The 21556-nt window shown below is 39.4% G+C and overlaps 1 protein-coding gene across 4 annotated transcripts in view; it reads left to right on the top strand.

The window, feature by feature from the left end:
• Positions 1-17060, top strand: part of SORCS2 (sortilin related VPS10 domain containing receptor 2) — a 579304-nt gene extending 562244 nt beyond the window's left edge. The window contains exons 26-28 of one of the 4 annotated variants that reach the window (XM_055796801.1): positions 3681-3826; positions 5991-6070; positions 6410-17060. In XM_055796801.1, coding sequence (XP_055652776.1) covers positions 3681-3826; positions 5991-6070; positions 6410-6433 — 250 coding nt within the window. In that variant the 3' untranslated portion in view covers positions 6434-17060. Of the gene's footprint in view, positions 1-3680; positions 3839-5990; positions 6071-6409 lie in introns of all 4 variants that reach the window. The other 3 variants (XM_055796800.1, XM_055796804.1, XM_055796802.1) reach the window with 3 other exon arrangements.
• The last annotated feature ends 4496 nt before the right edge of the window (positions 17061-21556 follow it).

Here is a 21556-nt window from a genome sequence, read left to right as displayed (position 1 = left end):
ACAAGGAAAGAACTGAAAGCCAAATAAACTTAAATGAGTGGGAATCAATATCTCATCCCCCTCCCGCTGTTCCTTACTGCTGAACATTTTAAAGTGCAAACAGTTTTGGGTATGAACTGATTAGAATTTGTGAATACAGGGAGGAAAAAAAATGCTTTCTAGAATATCTTCTCAAAGATGTGGGACCTGGAGAGCTTGGTGAAAGCCATGTCCTGTGTTGTTTGTTAGTAGTTTTGTACAGACTTAAGTCTCCAGTTCATACTTTTATGGTCCTTAAAGCAGGCATGACTATTTCTTCTTCTTCATGATTGAAATAAAATGCTACAGAGAAAACAAAAGGAAATAAAAATGTAAACCATGGAGTGCTGCTCAGCAGAGGTAATTGTCTCCAGTGATGGATGTGAAGCACATGCATTTTGCAGCTGAAGAGTAAACCCCCAAAAGAAGCTATTGTATAACATTTTTCTCTGTTCTTAGACTTGCTTTCAATTTTCCTATTGCTGATATAAATCTCCTGGGTCAAATTTCATGTCTTGTCATGTTTTCACAGTAGTCTTTTATGTAAAACCAAGCATTTCAGCTCTGCCAACTTCAAACAGTTACATTGGATCAACATAAATTGCTTCCTTAAGAAGAGCAAAGCACATTATAGTACACAAAAGTTTTTCTCTGTATAATTAAGGGTAGCGGATTCCTTCCTGCATGTGAGAGCAGTTGAGCAGAGACTGGAAAGTTGCCAGAATCAGGCCCATCTTTAGCAAGGATTCAGTATCCACATCCTGTTTCATCCCACAGTGTGGTTGTCCCTTATAAACAGAACATCTGGCACATGTGTTAAAAATGCCTCTTGAAAAGACTTGGACTATCATTTTCTTCTGTCTAGTTGAGTCTCTTGTAAAACTGATCCAATATGAAGCACAGAGATCTCTATAATCTATAAAAGGTCAAATGCCTTCACCAGATCTGTAATATTCTCCTTCCTCCCATCCATACTCCATGTTACAATCTAAGATGCTTTCCTCTATGAGTGTGAGGAGCAAAGGAAAGTATGAAAGAGTCGCTGAGTACCTCAACTTTTTACTTTACAAAAGGGATCTGTACTTAGCAGGATTGGGCTCATGAGGTTTAAGTGAGTGAGAAATACAGCTTACGCCTTGTTTCTTTTTATGTGTAACCCATAAAGAAGTGCTCTTAACAGCAACACATTTAATGGTTATTTGTGAACTTGTGAGGTTTCTTCATTCAGTAACCCCTTAATATGTTCAATAGAATGTGTTGTGATATTGGTGATCTCTAACTAGTAAGTCCTGAGTTGAAGCCTCAGGATTCACACCAAAGGACATACCTTGTTGACCTGTTTTCAGCCAGGTCCTTCAGCCTGGGCAGACAGCAGTTAGATTAGCAGCTCTGCTTACTTAATTTAACTGCAAAGGTTTGATGCATCATATGGGTTTGAGATGGATAACATTTTTATTATGTCAGAAATATTTTGATATTGCCATTGATGCTTCTGCAGTCTGTCAGAAATACAGTTTTGAGAAGGTCCCCTAATTATTACAGAAACATATGTGCTTATCCTGCAGATGTGTTGCAAAGACATTCTTCTGGGTTTTATTTCCCTTAGGCATTTGACGGTGGACTGAAAGTAAGCAATTTGACAGGTTTGATGCAGGTCTGATTGAGAGGGATATTGTTTTCCACAATAAGGAAAATCAAAATTAGTTACCTAATGTAGTTTTGGTAATGAGAAATGTCCTTCCCCCTTTCAACATGTGTTTTTTCATCCAGTTAATGGGAGGAAAGTGATGCATAGCTTGGCTTTATATGTATGTTTGTGTTGGAGGAGCCCTCGGACCTGTTGAAGTGGTCATAATAGTACGGTGTCATCCTTTGCATTTGCTTAGCCCTGTGCTTAATTTACTCCATGCTCACTGAGATACAGAAAAGAGCAAGCCAAATCAGACTTCTTTCTTTGTGCTGCTTATAAATAGCGGGATAAAATACCTGATTTCTTTGTATATGTATATAATTTTGTGTGTGTGTGTGTATATATACCTATACAGATGTGTGTGTATGTACACATATAGGCGTATAGGATGCATTTCATCTCTTGAGTAGTTCAAATTAGAGGGAGGAGATCCTCTTCAGTCATCTCTCATTGTTTAGCATTCTCTGTTTATTCTAATTACTTTGATGCAATGGAAGATGCTGTTCAAAATAGTGTGCTGCAGCCACTTTTATCTCAAACTGAGATGGTGACACCTGGTAAAGAACCTTTCTTCTGAAATGACACTAAAAACAGGTCATCTTCAAAAGCCTAGAGAAAACAGAGCAACCTGTGTATTTATCCAGCTTTCAAACTGCTGCCAGAACACGGAGCAGAAGATGGTCACTTTTGGAGAGATGCCTAAAAATCAGTGTCACTTTTTCTGTTTTCTCACTGCCTAAAGCAGCTCAGCAGAAACCACAGCTTAACCTCAGCAGTTCAACCCTGTTTTCTCTTCTCTTCTTGTTGTCTACCGATTGCAATAATCTGTGTTTAAGCACAGACTTTGACAGCCATGGTCTGCTGTCACGCTGATCAAGCTGTCAAGCTGTTTCTTGCAGTGTAGGAAATAGAGCTCACAACCTGCAACTCCCTAATCAGAAGCGTCTGCTTGGTGCCTAGGAAAGGATGTTCTTATGCGCCCAGGCAGACTGCAGGTGAACGCAGCTACAGCAAAGGCTCTCAAGAAATGTTTAAACCAAAAATTCTGTTACAAAGTTAGAAGTCCCTGATTATTCCCTTTGATTTTACAAAGTCTAATTTGAGTTAATCTAGTTAAGAACTCCTTATCAATCCTAAGTCTTAAGCCTCCTGGTCTCAGCAATAGTGCTAATTGTTCATTAGAGCTGATAGAGCCATTTAATAACATGCTTTCTGTTCTTCTAGATTCAAATCATAATGAATGAATTAAATGCAATCTGCTATAGAGAGTTTTGTCTAATTCAGCAGTTCCCAGTAGTCCTGGGTCAGGCTTTACACTGCCTCCTTCGCTGCTGCCTGCTTAACTTCATCAGCCTCCCCTGTCTCCTTATTTGCCCTTATTAATGTCTGTTTACCTCCTTACTTCTTACCCCTTGGTCCTGGTCTCTTGTTTCTTCATTCTCTGCTACCTAACCATTCCCTGTCTCCTGGATTTCTCCAGCTTCTTTCTCCTCAACCCTGATGGATATGAGAGTGTGATTTGATTTGATTTGATTTGATTTGAGTGTCAGCCCACCTCACCAGGGAGATGTGATGACGGTTGTGAGCCAGCTACATGTTTGTGAAGATATCTGGAACCAGAAATGAATGCCTACTGGGTCTTTTTATTGCTTGAGATCTTTAAATAGTTTTTCTGGTGTTTTAGTAATGGTTTGGGGTTTTTTTCAGTATTGTTCATTGTCTCTCAATCTTAGTCAGAAATTAATGCTTAATTACTACATTGGCATGAACATCGTGATAAGGCAGTTACATAAAACTGTGACTGAGTATAAGGAGTTGATAAGTTTAGGTTGTGAACACAAAATTAAGGAAAGGTGGGATTGGTGCTGGTTAATGATTCTGGAACAACTTGCCCTGCTGGAGCTCTGCTCTGATGCCAGCATGTGCGTGACACAAACTTCATCACAAGACTTTTTCTCCTTGTCTGATTTAGGAAACTGCCAGGCAGAAATGTCTATGCCCAGATGCACAACGAAAAAGAGCAGGAAATGACAAGCCCTGTTAATCACAGTGAGGACACCCAGAACATCATCCAGGGTGAGGAGTTTATTGATGATGATCTGGACTCTCAAACACTAGGTAACGCAAGAGGTAACTTCATTTTCAGTTTATAATTTTTCATAAGTAATTAATTTTTAATTGATGGTTATTTTAATTTTAGCTTTTTTTCATTTTCTGCTCAGCTTCGGGAAGAAGCAAACAGTACACCACTAACAGGATTATCTCAGTTATCTTCTTTTGGCTTGCTTGTGTACAGGCTAATATACGGATGACATGCTATAAGGAGCACGAATACAGAGATAGCACAGTTTAATGCCAGGAGACTTACCTGGACAATTTTAGAGAGAAATTCTATTTAGTAGAACAGGATATAATAGGTAATAGTTGAAGTAACTCCATAATCCCCTGAATTTGTGGAAAATGGAGTTTAGGCCAGAAGGATTTGTAGAGTCAATGTTTCCATGATTTCAGCCACCATATTCTGTTAGCATTTAAAGTTTTCACAATCAGAAACATTAAATTTAAATTTATTCCTGTATAAAATAAGTCTGCCCTAATTTAACTGATAACTTTCTAGTTTTCATGGGTGGTCATAAGGAACCCATGAGGGAAACTTTCTGCGAATATCTCTCAGTGCAAATAATTTCAGTGTCAGGTGGAAATGTATATCCTGGCACCCTGTAGTTATTTTTAATGTAACATGGAGTGCTGATCTATAAAGTTCATTTCCTGTAAAATTTACCATTGTGTTCAGACTGCTTTCAGGTCACAGTCTGAAAAGTGTAGGGCAATGGAAAAAGCTCCTTGGTTCCACTTCTACATATTTTCTGAAAATAAATCAGATAACCCAAGCCTTTGGGACTTGTAGCAGTAGATTCATGGTGTAAAAGGCAACTGTAATGTCTTCATGAACCCACGGAAGACGACGTGTTTTAGTTGCAGCAGTGGTAGCCCGGGGAAAGACAAACTTTGGCAGGAGAGATTTCTTTATCTTGGGTTTCACCTTTATCGTTTGTTATCGATGTCTTTATTTTCATTTGCTGAACTGTGTGCTGCTTCTAGGTTCTTGGAGGTGTTAGCTTTGAGCACAAGGGAAGAATCCAGACTCCTGCTTTGCTTTGTGCATTTCTATCCTTTGTTTGACAATCTTTGTGTATGAGTGTTTTCATTCAGGTTTTGCAAGACGACCTTGATTGCACTCCTGACTTTACCGGAGTTATTTCCAAAAACAACCCTGGAAAAACAAAGTCTATGTTAAAATTGTTTGATCAACTCATCTCCAGGGTCTTTAGAAGAGAAGGCTGAATGCTAGCAAAGTCCTTGCAGACATGCCTATTAAAGTGGAGCATTCAAACACCTCTAGTAATATACAAAAGCATAACTTCTTTTAATGGTTGAAAATCCCTTATCGCCTATTTATATAAGGCAGCTTGGGATGCTGGAATAAAGAAATGCTACCCTGATTTGTAATGTGGTTAGAAATAATGCTCACTTGCCCTGCACTCCTTACTCGGGGAGGGGGGGGGGGGGGAGGGGAGGGGAGGAAATAATATAAAAATTCTTCTATCTGGGCAGAGCATTAGGGTCAAAAAGGGCAAGACCATGATGCTTTGATCTGAAACTTAAAAAAGACAGTTAGCAAATGCAGATCTCGAGGTGATTTGTGCTTCTGCTAGGTTGTCAAAACCAGCAGCATTTCCAGCAGAGCGTAAAGAGTTCATTTCTGTGGATCATAATCATTCATGTTTGTCAGCTACTGTACAGCTTTTAGACACAGGACTTTAAGACACAAAACTATACTTCTGCTTGCTGTACTGTTTTGTTACTTGCAATACTTTCCAGTAGCTCCGGTATTGCTCAGTACTGCCAAGAAAACATTCCTGCTAATGGTAGTCCTCCCTTTTATCTGACTAGGGTATGAAACATGTTATAATCCCTGCTTTATATTAAATTCTGTTTTACAACATTATTTGCAGAAGGTTCCTATGCTATGGACATCCCTTCTAGTGGTGAGCTTTCTCCCTCCCTGTTGGGAGATGTCAGTAGCAGCCTCCGCTCCGTGCACAGCAGGGAGTTACGGGCCAGGGTTTCTGTTTGTTCTCTCTCTTCTCATAACTTTTGAATTTCCACAGTACAGTATTTCCAGACTCACCCATCCACTTTTTTTGTTTTCTATATATTTTATGTTGCCTACTTTATCGCAACCCCCACCTTGGGACTCCTCAACACCATTACCTTGCAGTGACTCCTTCTGGGAGAAGTGGCAACTTGAACAGCTACAGAGTTCCCCTATTGCTGATGCCGGTCAGTGTCCAGTCCCAGGTCAGTGGCATGTCGAATGGACGCCTCAGGTTCCATTCTCCTCCCTCACCTGCACCCCTCGAGACAACTACACCTTTTTAAGCCGCAAAGAGAACCAACTTATGCTGTCACTGGGATAGAAACCCTAGGAATTCACCACAAATCCACCACCATGAGCAAAAGCTTTGTGTGAAAGTATGCTGTAGGTACATGGAGCTGTTGCACCAAACTTCACCTGACCTGTTGTTTGCTAAAGCCACTCTCTTTATGCGATTGACTTGTCCCTGCAATAAAAGGGGGATTTATTATGAAGTTCCTGAAATACACTAATGCTGGCCTTTTGTTTCTATTTTTTTGTAGGCAATCACTCAGGCGTGGTTTTGAGCATCAACTCCAGAGAGATGCACAGTTACCTGGTTAGCTGATATTTACAGCTGAACACAAAATCCGAAAGACTCTTCTCTGTATCATTTTATTTTTCCCTGGTGATGTCACAAAAATGAAAATATGGCTGTAAATGCTGGTGAAGAGGAGGTTGCTTATCAGTCCTGTGGAAAAAAACGTCCATCATCAGTTATCGAGGGAGAAGGATAATACGTCTTGTGTTCACTCTATGGCCTGGGAACTCGTTACTATTGAAACTCAAACTATAGCAAATCTGTAGCCCTAGGCACCTTCAATGCCACCTTATTTCTTTTCTGTATATGCTCTAGTTCTTTATGTTTATTTTTAGAAGGATTGACTGTAACTTTTTAATTATATTTTTAATTGAGGTATTCATCGGAAGGCTGGGACTCTTCAGCTTGAAAAGGTGATTTTTACACAAGTGACTAGACCAGAACAGTTGGTTGATCACGATGACATTTTTTTAGGAGGCTAAGTGTTTCTGTACTGGGAGAAGACTGAGTGAGGAGACAAATGCACTCCTAGTTGGTACAAGCTGTTAACTTAAACATGTGTGAGACAATCTAATGAATTTAGGCTTAGGACCTTCTGCGGATTAAAGGAAGTAAAATGTTTAATTAAGATATCTCATAATATAGGATAATGCTCTTGTAAGTATATCAAGTTCTGACAAACCATCAGCACCAGTATCTCCCCCAGTCCCACCCCACGTGAAAGAAAAACACCAGCCTGATGCTATTTCCAGACCAGGTGCCTTCACTTGTGGACAGTCATTTTTAGTTGCTCTCTTCTTGTCTCCTGAGCAAGCACCTCTAGGACGATGGCAGCTGCCGGATGAGTTATCCCATACAACCCCATGCTGGTGGCCTGTCTCTTTTTAAATATCCAGAGAGTGTAAATACCTCTTTTAATTTGCTTTCTTTGTAAGATTATTTTTTAAAAAAATTAAATTTTACTATTAGGGCAGAGGTGCCAGGTAGGTCAGAGCTCTCCTCTGGGCAGGAATGGGTAGTGCACCGCCATCCCCTTCCCATCTACATCCTTCTTTGGTGTTTTCCCTGACTGTTTGCCCTTGCAGACAGGTGTGGGCAAACTCTGACCTGACCTTTTCCACTCCAGTTGGTTTGACAATTCAGAGGTCCATGGGGAGGCTGGGCTGTGATGTAGGGGTTCATATTTCCTTTCCATCACCACAGAGTGTCATTCAGTCCCTAGCACTGTGGCCCCTATTTCTGCAGGGAGGGTGGTGGGGCTTCTGAAGGAGCTGCCAGGCTTGTGAGACAGGTCAGAGTTTCCTAATCCCGACCTCTGCATCCCTTGGGAATGGCAGTGCAGTGAATCCACACCCCGCTGGTCTTTTTCCTGTGGTTTATGGAGCCGTGCAGGAAATGGACTGTGGGGTGATGAGATTGAACATCTGGCACCCTATGTGTCACAGCTGCCTGGGATTAGGATGCTTCTCTTGGAACCCTATATAATCTCTTCACCTTTTGCCTTCAATAGAGAATAAATAGCTCTTTACTCACTGAATGTCATACTGATGCTAGCAGCAAGCTCACACACCAGCTTGTTTACGAAGGATATGGATAGCTAACTACATCTTTCTGAATAAACAAACAAACAAAAAAAAATGAATGCTGGTAAACCAGAAAAGAACTGTCTTAAAGTTATCATATGCATTGGAGTCATATTTTTGTGTAGCTGTGAATATCCTAGAGCATATTGTCATCAAGTGCAAAGGACCGGGATGTAACAATTCAGTGTAGTACTGTAGGCTCTCACAAACCCCACAGGATGTATGCGTAAAGCACAAGAAAATCTAGATTATAATCTTACTGTAAGGAACTAGATGGAAAAGTTGAAGTGAAGATTCTGAAAAGTGCTTGCAAACTGCTCAGGAAAATAATTTCAAAAATTGTTCTAAAACTTCTGCCTATTTAGTTGTAGAGTGCCATGCAAACTGATTTATGGAGAAGCAATGCTCTAGCTGACCGTTTTATGCCAGACTGTGTAGAAATCCAAGGTGTTACCCATACCTGAGTCTGAGTTTCTTGAAGAGAAGGGCAGGTTCAAAATGTGCTGTGCATTGGAAACTCTTGGGATTGTTGCACCAGAGGCTTTCCCTCCTCACCAGCTCGTTATGCTTTTTCTAGTGGAAATAAGCTGGAGCAGAGAATAAAATAGTATTGCAAACAGCCTGCTTGTTCCTTTGAAATAAATCTGAAGTGGGTTATTTGTATAGGGCAGGTGAGTGGCCTCACAGACAAGGGATGAGATGGAAGTTCTAGCCTGGGGTTGTTCTCCCATGGTTTGTCTGACTGGCAAAGGACACTGTTGGAACTAGGTCACACATCTAATTTATGCTTTAACAGCTACTTTTGTACATTTAATACAGGGTGATTTGTGTCTGATAACGGGAGTCTTTTGGAACACTGTAGCATATTTAATGAATACTTAGCACAATATAGTGCCTGTAATAATGTTTTTCAATGCTTATTAATTTGATTCATGCAGCACTCCTGTGAGGTTGGTTTGTCATGTCTTAAAAACACTGTTTTCTAAAGAGATGTCAGTAACTGTATTAATAATACCCAGCAGATAATAAAGGAAGCCTTTGATTCCCTGGTAAGAACTTTAAAATGAATTATTTTAAAACTCAGAAAATACCATTACCATTTTTCCATTCATGGTGTCTTGGTTTATCTTTAAATGGAAAGTCTTACTAGTGCTAAGTTTCAAATCTCTTGAACTATGTCCATGAAGTCTTAACATTTTATCCTTTATATGCATCTAATCCTGATACAAGTGTATACAGGAACATGGAGTTGTTTCTATGCACAAAAGCTAGCCACAGATGCATGCACAAATGCATGCAATATTTGTATGTATTCCAGTTAAATTTGTTAGTGAGAAAGGGTGATTTGATAGCTAAGAAACAGAAGATGGCTGTCAGGTACCTGGATTTTGTACCCAGACTCTGGGCATGTTACTTAACCTTTATGTGCCTCAGTTTCCCCACCTGTAAAATGGGGCTGATCATAATTACCTCACAGGAGTATTGTGAGGCTAAATTAATTACTGTTTGTTCAGGATTAGCAGCATGAAATAATTTTTTGAGCATAAATTATTAATAGTTTTCCTTTCTTTTACTTGTAATTATGGCTGTTATTAAAGGTAGTCTGCTGAAACCAGCTGCAATTGTGTATAAATGTAAAAAATGCGTAATCCAAAAAATAAGGCACATCACTGTTTAAAAAAAAAAAAAAAGAAAAGGTAATTTTATTTAAAAAATGTTCTTTGAACATACTGTTGTATGGTAGCATTGCAACATTACCTGTGATTTTGCTGTTACACACTAGTATCTTAAACTTATTTTTCTGCAGCCTTATAATAATGGGTACAGTGATACTTACCAACACTGATATTGAGTTATACTGTAACCCACAAAACTGGTGGTGCATTACCCTCATTTACATCTTTTGGCCTTCTTAAACTCTGATGCATTTGCGATTTCAAAAACACCCTGTACTTTTCAGAGTGCTCCAAGCAGTACTGATTTGAAGCATTCTAACAGAGCCATCAAGACTTACAGCTGTTATCTTTGCTTTCCCTTTTGATATTGAATGTTTTATATGGCTCTGGATTAGTCCATCCGTTAAAAGTGCTCAGAAATGCTCAGATATTCAGGGAAAATCCACACACAGTGTCAATTAATTTCTCAAAAATAAAAGCAATATAAATCATTGTATGTTTTTATACCCTGTAGAAGAGGGTGGTGGAAATGGCTGTGAGGAAATAGAAGGTACCAGCCCAAGGCAAGACATTATTATTATCTCAAATTCACATGCAATTTCTTTGAACTCTTTTAGAATATTCTCATTGAATTATATCCTTCTTGATGAGTTTTCTGCTTTCAAGGACCAGTGTAAAGAAGAGTAAAGTGTTTGTTCCTATAAAGTAGATGATTTGTTACACTATTTTCCTCTGGACAGACAGAGACAAATCAGCACTTTGCCATTAGTAGTTCCTAGTGCAAAGCAGACTTCATCTGACATGATTATGATGGTTAGCTGTTTTAGGACCAATGAGACATTCCTGTGGTGGGAATACTCGACTGCTGTATGCTGTCTCTTTAAAAGAGGTCAATAGAATGGAACCGCAGTGGTATCCATCCTCCTCACACAAATACATGCTCAAAGAAATGTGAGGGGGTTTCAATATTTTTAAGAAATGAAATACATGTGTGTGTTTACAGTATCTTTTTGATGATGAACCAGTGGTTCTGATAAGCTTTGAATTTCTAGTGTTATTTCAGGTCGAATACAATGTTGCTAAGTTGATAGAATCGAAGACAATTTCAGTTGTAGATTTTTCCTCTGTTTTCTATAAAACAATGTTTTAAAATTTTTCATTAATGAGACCTTGGGGGAAAAGAGACACTAAAATTTTTATTTCATTGCACAATCCCTGACAGTTGGAGTTGTTATGGTGTATTGATTGATACCGCTGTATTGTTTTCAGCTTCATTTTTATTTCAGATGTGCAGAAAAGTGCACATTTCTCTCAAAGTATTGGCTTTCCACCAGGAAGAATTGTATAAGCATTTACCTTTATAAATACTGATTTTTGAGGTGCAAAAGTTTGTTGTCTCTTCTAAGTCCATCCAAACTGCTGCTTTCTGGCTCATTTTCTCTGTTCTAGTCTCAACTGCACATTGCTTCTACAACTTACTTTAAGAGAGTGACATAGCCTAATCCTACTAGTCTGAGAAAATCTTTCTAAAAATTACATTAGAATAGCATTTAATTGCCTAGAAGTTGTTACAGGATCTGCTCAGACCATTTTCATAATGTTGAGTCTATATTTTCATGTTCTTTATTTTCTTTCAGTATTTCAGAATTAGCCCTCTCGGTGCCATTTAAATGTGTGTTTATTCCTGTCATGGATATATATGTAATGTTTTTCACTTATTTTCAGACTATAATTGTCAAAGTGATGAACTCAGAAATAACTCAGACCCCCAGTTAGCTTTTGCAATTAAAAGCCTAACCCTGCAGTCTTTGGGAAATGCCAAGCTGTGCACTCTAATTTTTTAATCTTCTTTCCTAAGTCAAACCTTCTACCCGATTGATCACCTTGGCAGATTTTCCTCCAATTCTTATTGTAACCTCAAGCTGGAGGGATTGCAGAACAGTTTCTCACTGTCGACAAGGACTAGAACAGCTCATTTCCCAAATCTGAATGGGAATGTGTATGGACAAAGTTTTTATTTTTCCTTTGTTTTCAGGTATGTTGCATAGAGCAGAGAGGATTATACATACCACGAGGGAAATAAGGACCTGAATGGTACTTCAGGTTGGTGTGAAGACTTAAGAATGCATTCCTTTTAAAGTTTTGCTATTTGGGCTTTCTCCCCTTAAAATTGATGCATACAACCGGTTAGTTTCATGATTTATAATATGTGAGATCTCATTTTTTTAAGTCTTCAGTCCTGGTCTTTTTCCTCCTGTTAAATGGAGTAGCAAATTACTAAAAATATGAATTGTGGAGCCATGTATGACTGAATGAAGGATTTTCATTCTTTTTGTCTCTTCCTTTTATTCCTTACATGAAGCTTGTCAGAATTACTATTGTCAGCTAGTTTATGTGCTGGTAGCTGAGATGATCTCCTGGAAGACAATATCTAAGACAAGAAATAGTGGAAGGCTTAGAAATACGTACTCTGAAGTACAACAAGGCAGCTATGTGAACAAAATCCTTATCAAAGAGCTGATATGGTTTGTATTAAAATACTTTATTTTAATAGTGTCCCTAAAAATACATGTTCTTAAATTGCATAGTCTTTGTCTTGCTCTTCTTCCAGATTGATTTTCTTTTAGCGGTGACATTTACTAGCCCTGAAAAAAGTGTATTCTTTTCCTTACACAAGTAATTCTGTTTAAAATTATTTCCTTGCAACACTTGAAAGCATTACAGAAACTTGAGGTTTATTGATCTGACTTGATTTCTGAGTTTCTGTAGAATGTGTACTGCAACACTGAATTGTTGCAGTACAGCGGACATGACGTTGTGTTGGGCAGCAATAATGACATGCAGCAGTACATGGCGCTACTTAAATAATATGTCTTTGTTGCACATACTTTTAATGGTAGAACGAGTGTATTAATCACCAGGAAAGCCAGGCATTCCAAATAACTTTCTTAGCATGTCTTGTATTTCTATGTTATTTGTTGCTAATTTTAGCCAGCTGTTGATGCTTATATTTAGTTCTTACTGACAGTGTCTGTTCTTGCAGATCAAAGGGCAAGAATTGGCATGTTCTCTTTTTTTAAAAAAAGAATTAATTCACGCCGTTTGCTTATTAATTAAAACATCTTAAAAAGGAAATCTTTCAAAATGGTAAAAGAGATGCATGTTAATGAGAACAGCTCATATAGGAAAACAGCAGACTTGTATCTACATGGGTTTTGAGACATGTTATGGATCATGAATAGGCAGGACTATGTAGAAGAAGTGTACACCCCAAACATAAGTAACATGCATGTAGGCAGACTGGAAACGATTAAACTAGTTTAAAGGAGAATATTTTAATAGACCACTTGTATGTCCCAGATTCACAGAAGGGCATTTAGGTGGTTAAGATTACAGAACATCATAACAAACATAGAAGATGCCCAATTCACTGGCTCCATTTGCTTGTAAATACACTCCTCTCTTTAGGGTGTTAATCTTTTGAGATGCTAAACTCTTCAGAGAAGTGACCTGCATTATTTAAGTTTTCCAACTTTTTGCTAAGTAATTGGTGACACTTTACAGAAAAAAATGTCTGAATTTCCATTATCTTCTGTTTCTTCTAGTTCCTTTCTCTCTCCATTTTTGTCATTTCATTCTTTTTCATTATTGCTGCTGTTTGTTGCTCTGCCTTGCCTGCCTCCTCCTCCTGATGACAGCTCTCTACAGTCTGCTTTTTTCTTCCATTGCCTTTTGTTTTGCTTTATGTTCTGTTTCTGTCTATGTTTTTGTTTAGATATGCACCCTACTGTGTCCTGAGTGATAAGAAGAATCAGGATCTCTTCCCCACCCTTGCCTTTCCTCTGAGCTGTGCTGTACTCTCTGGGCTGATGTAGTTCCCCTATGCTTTGTCTCACTGCAATCCATCCTTCCTGTTTCCAATTTTTGGTTCTTTTAATCCTTTCGCTTTGAATTTTGGCTCTCATTTTCTGTAAATCTTTCTGGGACTCTCTTTTTGCCTTTCCAGGACTCCTCTCAGCTGTTTGTCCCATAAGGCACATACTTCTAGTCTGAGATGTGGATGAGTGTTGTACTCTCTGGAAGGATAACTAGCATTTTCCTCTCTCATCCGTGATTATATTGACCTTACTGCAGGTCTGTAGTGGAAAACGTATATTTAATTGACAGACAGCTATACCCATTATCTCCCAAATGCCTCCTCCTCCCTCATTTTGGGTTACAGGGATAAGACATGATGTTTGCATGAGTTACCTGGAGCACAGCAAGGACTGACTTGCTTTGCCAGCCCATCTGTCTAGCAGGTACAGAATTGCAGCAGGGATGGGCAAAAACAGCTTGCCAGACCATTGGGCTGCATTTGTATTTCAAGATGGGAAACAGTGAGGCCAAGCTAGTACACAGCCTTTTAGGTAAATTGTCTTCACCTGAAGCTGAAGAATAGGCGAGGTAAAGAAGGGTCCATTGCTAAGAGAGAAGCAGGAGCAGGGATCATTCCTCCTGGGAGTAACTTGACTTGTCAGGTTTGTGGGACAGCTCTGTATGCAACATTTTCTAGAGGCTGAGGCAAATAGCTTGCTTTCAAGTTCCATAAAATACAAGTTTAAGCAAAGTCAGCAGATAGGTTTGGCAGAATCTTCTTGTTGGCAGAGCTTGGAGAATTTGATGAGAATAAGATAATTGAAAAGCTCAGTGTTACCTTTAAAAGGTAGAGACTGTTAGAGAGGGAGTGTGTGAGAGAGAGATGCAGGAGGGATGGGAGCAGAAGACTGAACAGGACAAGGAAAAGCAGGGAGATAGTCAGTGTTGCCAGTGTGTATTATTTTGCCACAAGTTGTTGATTCTTGTTTTGCTTGAGCATTAGAACTTAAATTTGTAATGGCAACCATTTTCAGTTTTGTTGGCTGCATAGAGACTTTAAACCATGAGTCTAAATTCATGCAGCACCAGGAACATGCAAAATTATCAGCATTTCTACCTGTCATTTCAGAGGGATTTGACTCACAGCAACATCCCACTTGAGGTGCATGGAAAAGAGGTTGCTTCCCAGGAGCCAGGATACATGTATGCGCACTCTAGAGGTAGCTGCAGTGTAGGTTTACTTCCGAGATGATTGTAGGGCATTTGCTAATGGTGTTCCTTGTTAGCACAGCACTGAGCTGGGAGGCAAGGGAGAAGAATTGTCTTACAGGGTCTGTGATTTGGATTTATACTGCTTAAATGTAATTTGCTAGAATCCCTTTATGAGCAGTAATTTTACAGTGTTTAGAGAGGATGAATGGAGTTGGCATAGTATTCCTGCAGGTAAACACCAGCCACAGGAGCTTGCTGGACATGTGACTAGACATTTTAATTTCCAAATGGAGAGTTCCTCCATTTCATGTACACACTAGGCGTTTCAGTACAGCTCCTTTTTTTATTTGTCACTGACAAGCTATGATTTATTTCCTCATGGGTGTAAGACATGGGCTGTGCTTGCTGCAATGCAGAAGGCTCTGGAGGGAAAACATAATCAGATGGAGAAGTATACCTGAATTCTCCCTTCTTGATCCCAGTCTCTTCTGAGTTGCTTTTCTCTGATTGTGGTTCTGTCAGGAAGATGGGTTGATGTTAAAAGGGGATTAACTCATTTCTATCCTCTTTTGTGTGGCTGAGAAAAAAACAAGAAAAAATTAGCAGAGGAATAGCAGATTGGAAGAGGTGGAGAACTTGATCAGCTGGCAGGGCGCTTTGAGAAGCATCCACTTTTGTGCTTTACTTACCACTTATTTTTACAAATATGTACAGCTACTGTGATTTATCTTTCTACTAACCATTGATATGTTTCTTTGGAAAAGGGGAGGTGGTTCTAAAGACTATCACCCTAGTGCATTGCAAATGTGGTTTTAGAGACATCAGCTATCACCCTTCCTCACCTAAATGAAATTATCATAGTATCATTGCTCTGTATTTATGAAGCTGCATTAGGAATATCAGTTCACCCTGGATTAAGTGTTGGAGGAAGATTTGGAGAGAAAATGTGAGTTGGAATGGGAGAATTTTCCATTTTAAGAGTAAAGGATGACTACTGGCATGTTTACAGTGTATCTGTGGCTGTTTCAGCACAAGTGGGTCCAAAATCTCTCGTTTCAGACTCAGATAAATCATATTGATTTAGCTGGCATTACCCATGTGAACAAAAGGAGAAAACGTTGGTAATTAAACCAAGCCCTAATCATATTTTTTGGCTAATTAGATCTACAGCTCTTGGTAAAGATAGGAAAGCCAATAAAATAAAAACTAGACTTAACATACTTCTTGTGAAGATTCACAAAGAATTTCTCAGTAGCCTGTTGTTCATGTGGAGCATTATTTATTTGGCATCACAGGGACGAATTCTAGCCTAATTTATGACCATGCAGTTCCAGGGAGTTTGTCAGTTCAGCTCTGTGTTACGGAAGAAAGGTGCTCATCCACAGTGCATTTGAAATGCAGCTGCAGGCTAAAATCAGTTGTCATCTCGCTGCATCTGTACTCACACAGGTGACCAGCTGATTTTCACCTGTAGTTCTTATTCCCATGGTTAGCAGGAGAGTACTTCGGACAGATGTAAGCTAATTACAGCCAAGGCAGAACTTAGTTTTTAGGCTACTTGCAACTGCTTTTCCAGAACGAGCAAATGCTTAACACTGAGACTCTAACTGGATTTCTGACAAAGGGGCCCTTCCAATCAATGTAAAGGCTCTCAGCGGTCATCGGTATGCTATAGTCCATACCTTTAACATACATGACTACGCAGTCCTCTCCTTCTGCCTTTGCACACTCTAGTATTTGTGAAAACAGTACATGCCTTTTCCTAATTTTCTTTCAGGAGACCTTGGCTTTGAGCAGGTTTCTTTGTATACAGTATCAGGGCTCAAGGGAAGAATGAAATTAATCTGTGACTGGTGCATTGTCGTACATGGGGAGAAATGTTATTTGTATATTTTTGTAAATATGTAACATTTAATGGCAGTTTTGTAGTGACGTGCTGGTTTTGAGGAAAAAAAACCCCAAACAAATATATGTTTGAATATGCTTAATGTAACACTTAACTGTGATTCAATTGCACAATTAATAGCTTAATCAAAAGTCTTGTGCAATATGTAGTGCACACACATAACCAAGTATCTGTTAGTGATCCACAACCAAGTTTTTGGCAACTTTTAATGATGGTGATGAACTGTGCAGTACAGATTATCACAATCTCTTTCAGCTTCCAAACATGTAGCAGGCAAACTACTGTATACGTACCTGTGTACTCCACTGCATCCAAAGGTATGCATTTGTCCTGAGAACCTGCACTACAGGTTTTTCTTTAATAAAATTTGGTTCTAAACTATCGGTTGCTTGGTCTTTCTTGTGGCATGTTTCATGGGATTTGTGGACGGAAAGTGGTTTAACTGGTCCCCAGAGGTTGTGTGTGTGTGTGTGTGTGTGTGTGTGTGGTTTGATTTGTCTGTAGTTAGCAGCAAACTACTCGGCTTCAGCAGCACAGACCTCAGTGGCTGCAGCAAAGCTTCATCCTCCTCCCCTTTAGCTACTCACCCCACTCGTCCTCCTCGCCGCAGCCCAACTCCGCTCCATGCAGCGCTGCCACGGTTTAACTGGCGGAGGGTGACACTCTGTGGTGAGACCGAAGCCGTGCAACTGCAGCTTCCAGAACTTCACTGAACCAAAGGCTGAATCTTTCTGTCTAGCCGAAGAATCACAGAATTCAGTAGGTTTCAACCTTGATCTCCCGGGAACAGAGAGCTATAAACAGAACAAAGCTAGGTGTGTTCTTCTGCGCCTCCCATGTCTTTATTCCAATCTCCCATTTCATTGCCTTCACACACTACTTGCTCTCTTTTCTTTTTTTCTTTATTCTTTCCTTTTTTTTTTACTGCATTGTTTTTCCTTCATCCCACTCTTTTCCTGAAGCATTGCCTGTGCTGTGTAGAAGCTGCATCCTCCTTGCAAAATTGATGGGTCTGCAAATTAAGACTTGTCCTCAAGCTAGCGGTATGCAAGGATCAGGCCCCAGCTCTCCAAACGCAAAGGTGAGTGAATTGCTAAAGTCAGAACATGCCATGCATCCCTGCAATTTGGACATTCTTCCCTGCTTCAGAATTCTGAGTGGTGAGCTGCTACTGGCTTAATTCAGGTCGTGGGCTGGAAAACAGTTTACGGTTTGCTGACAAGTGGTTGCTGCTGTGCAGCCTGGTACAGCAGCTTGGTCTTCCCAGGGAAAGCCTGACACTGGAAAAACAACACTGGGACGGCTCTTTTCACTGCCTATCCCCCACAACAGGTAAGAGCAGAGAGAGCAGAGATGTTTGTTGCTAAGCACTGTGGTTATGGATGTGCAATGTGAAGTCTTACTAAACCTCACACTGGGAAAAAGCAGCAACATAAACTATTATCTGCCATTTTTTTATTTATCCATAGATATTTTATAGACTACAGTGAAATTGTAATGGACTAATGAATGGATTGTTTATTCATGGAGTGGGTATACTTTGAGGATGAGAAGATGGGCAATCATAAGGAAAATTCTCAAAAATAGAAGTTTTAATTTAATTTTCTCAGTCTGCCTTAGTTCTGCGCTTTCTCATAGTCCCTGCTGAAAGACAGCAGCCAGAGGAAGCCCGTGGTATGGGCTGTATGAACATACCCTGTGGCATATCATGCTAAATGTGAGGCTGGGTTCAGAAGTGAAATTGAGACTTTCCCTGCTTGTGTAAGTCAGCTAGAAGACATTCTGGTGGTTGTCATTTTAGGTTCTCTCATCCTATATTGTGGCTAGCTGAATCTTTAAATCGCAATTTATCACTAAAAAAGCAGCCTGTTGAATCTCAAGTGACTGCATTTCATTTTCCAAATTTAGTGCTCTGACATAAATAAAAGCAAAATGAAGAGAACCACTAAAGTCTCTAATTTTTAATGATATTCCAATAGTTATCTCCAAGCAAAGGGCCTGAAATGGAAGGGCAGGAGTAAGTGCAGACATGGACATGCCGTTCCCATAAATAAGACACCAAATGAAACTTGCTAATACTTAACCTGAAGGGCTACTTTACTTCAGAAACCAATGTCCATGGAAAAAAGAATAAGATAATTGCTTCACTTCTGTTTCCTTTGCTGTCCTCATCAAAGCCGTATTAATTGCTATGCTATTTTGAAGCCTAACTGGTTTCAACATCATCATAAATTATGTCTCTATAATAAAACTTCTGAGTCATAAACACCAGCCAATGTTTTTCCTGTTTTCCATTAAGAGACTGATTTCCATTTTTTCTTTTTGTGATTTATGCCTTGAAAGATGTTTTGCTTTTATATGAATCCAGCTGCTGTGATGAAAATGTTACTGTACTCTGACCCGCATGGTTTTCAAAAGCTGAAGCAAAATGCTATAAATGCTGTTCAGTGTATTTTTAACATGATAAAAGGATCCGTTCTCACCATTACAGCAATCACACCAAATGCTGACCTTAAAAAAAAGAAGTCAGAAGCAGCAGCACATGCTAAGAAAGCAGTTTACAAAAGTAGTAATTCCAAGGAACAATTCGGTGAAAGGAATTGTCAGTCTATTTAACAATTTATAATGAAACAAGGAGTGAAGCTTCTCACTTGAGTTCAACTCAGGACCATGTAGCTGTAATTCTACTGAGCTAGGATTCTACAAAATCTAATAGGAAAACTATTTCCTTGTCATCAGGAGAGATAACTGAAGAGGAATATCCTTGATGTCATTTAATTGTTTCAGCTGTCATCTAATATATATTGTGAGGGAATGATATTGCGTTGTCTTGATCTTATAGCATACGCTTGCTTTGAAAATCAAATGGAAAAGAAGATGATACATTGTTTTATAGGAGGGAATGCTTCTGTAACTGCTGGTGGGAAAAGATAAATAGTCTTCTATGAAAGAGCCCTGCTTCATTTATCAATAGCAATATGGCCGGGGAAGAGGAGGAAGCACACAAGGACACTTAGGCAGTGTTGCTTCCTGCCTCCATCCACCCTGGACCTGGACCCATCTGCTTCGGAGCTGACAGCTGTGTGTTTGGTAGCCTTGAGTAGTAATTTTTTGCCATGAATGTTGTTTATTGATTATGGACTGGTATAAGCTTTTAGGTGTCTGTAGAATTCTGTGGCAACAGGTTTTTCTAGCTGAATTGGGCAGTAAGTGAAAGTACCTGTGTTGTAGGTTTGAGCATTAATTCTACCCCATTAATTTTGCTGCCCTCAGCGTCTGTACTGTTAGTGACCGGGACTACTTCATTCACCATTCTGCTGCTGATTTTTGTAACTTTTTTACATATTCCCTTCCCTGCTCAAGATTTTTATTTCACACTGAAAAGACCTTATTTTTGTTTTCCCCTTGAAGTTCATTGTATTATCAATAATATTTTTTCCTTCTATGGAGAGGCTGTCGTGCTTTTGCATTGCTTTCTTGCCCTTGTACCATCATCCATATGAGTTTATCTATTTATGAGTCAGAGCCCAGACTTTGGATAATGTTCTATGGGTCCTAAAACAGATGATGGTGATATCAGAGATGCTAGGTGGGTGGTGGTCTTCTTTATTTTAAACCACTTGTTTGTGCAAGTTGTGCAAGTCAGATGGTCTAGAGCCATTTGCTGCATTTTAGACTACAGGATATTTGCCAAGGGTTTTTTTTTTTGTTGTGTTTTTGGTTTTTTGATTTGGTTTTTTTCTTAATTACTATGCAGTACATGCATCTAACTATTAAAATTCCATGATCATCTTGAGTGTAGTGCTGTTTCAGCACTCAGAAGTGTCTAGATTGGGGGTCTGGGGGGGAGGGTTGTGTTTTTTTTTCTTTTCTTTACCACAGGCAGCTCTTTCTGTACACTGATTTTTTTTTGACATTTTAATCACTGGTGAAGTTGTGAAAAGTATTTCTGCAAATCCTTGTAGCTGGCTTTTAGTGTTACTACCCTGAATATATATAAATTTATATATATAAAATTAAATTTGTCATTCTCTCCCCCCCCCAAGTCTTTCTGAATATTTTGACCTGCTCAAGGCTCAGATCCCAGCCCTGTGGGATCCCAAGGCTGACTGCCAAGGCAACTGGAAATAGAGAATTCATGCCCTATTTTTCTGTTTGTTTATCAACCAGTCCTTTGTCCTATTGGGTATTTTCCTTTTCTCCAGTAGCTACTTAAACCTCTTTAGTGATGGACCTTGTCAAAAAGTGTGTTGAAGAAATCCAAGCAGAGTATGTTCTTTTCCTGGATGCTCACCAACAGCTTTGCAGACCCCTCAGCACTTCATGTGCGATGACACCCCAGTATAAACCTGCGCTGACTCTGCCCCAGTACAGTGATTCCTCAGGCTGTTCACTGACTCTTCCCATCATTATACCACCTGTCAGTCTGCCCAGAACAGCTGTAGATCTCTGTATTTTCAGACTTTTTTTTTCCATCTTCCTTTGAAAAAATGGTGTCACATTTGCCATCGTTCAGTCTCTGGCCAGGAGCCCTTCTTTATAAAGCTGTGTGCTTAAATGCTGTAATGAGGGGGTCTGATGGTGCTCAAATTATGCACCAATTTAAAAGGAAGTTAAAAACATAACTTAACATTAAACCACTGCAATGCTTACAATGTGGGTGCCCACCTGCAGGAATAAACCACAATGGAGTAAGTTAGGTGTTGGTGGGGCCTTTCATATCGAATGCCTTTGGCATGCAAGGGGTTGACCAAATATTAAATACAGCTTACAGAGAAACACTAAGATCCTTTTTAAGGCTTTTTTTAGGCCATGAGCCTGAGTAACTGAAGGTATTAATTTTCTCTTTTTTGCATCTATACTATTATGCTGTA

The sequence above is a fragment of the Falco peregrinus genome, chromosome 2 (genome assembly GCF_023634155.1).
Source record: "Falco peregrinus isolate bFalPer1 chromosome 2, bFalPer1.pri, whole genome shotgun sequence".
In the NCBI taxonomy this organism is placed as follows: domain Eukaryota; kingdom Metazoa; phylum Chordata; class Aves; order Falconiformes; family Falconidae; genus Falco; species Falco peregrinus.
Note: the sequence above shows the minus strand (reverse complement) of the source record. Positions and strands in the feature narration are given on the sequence as shown.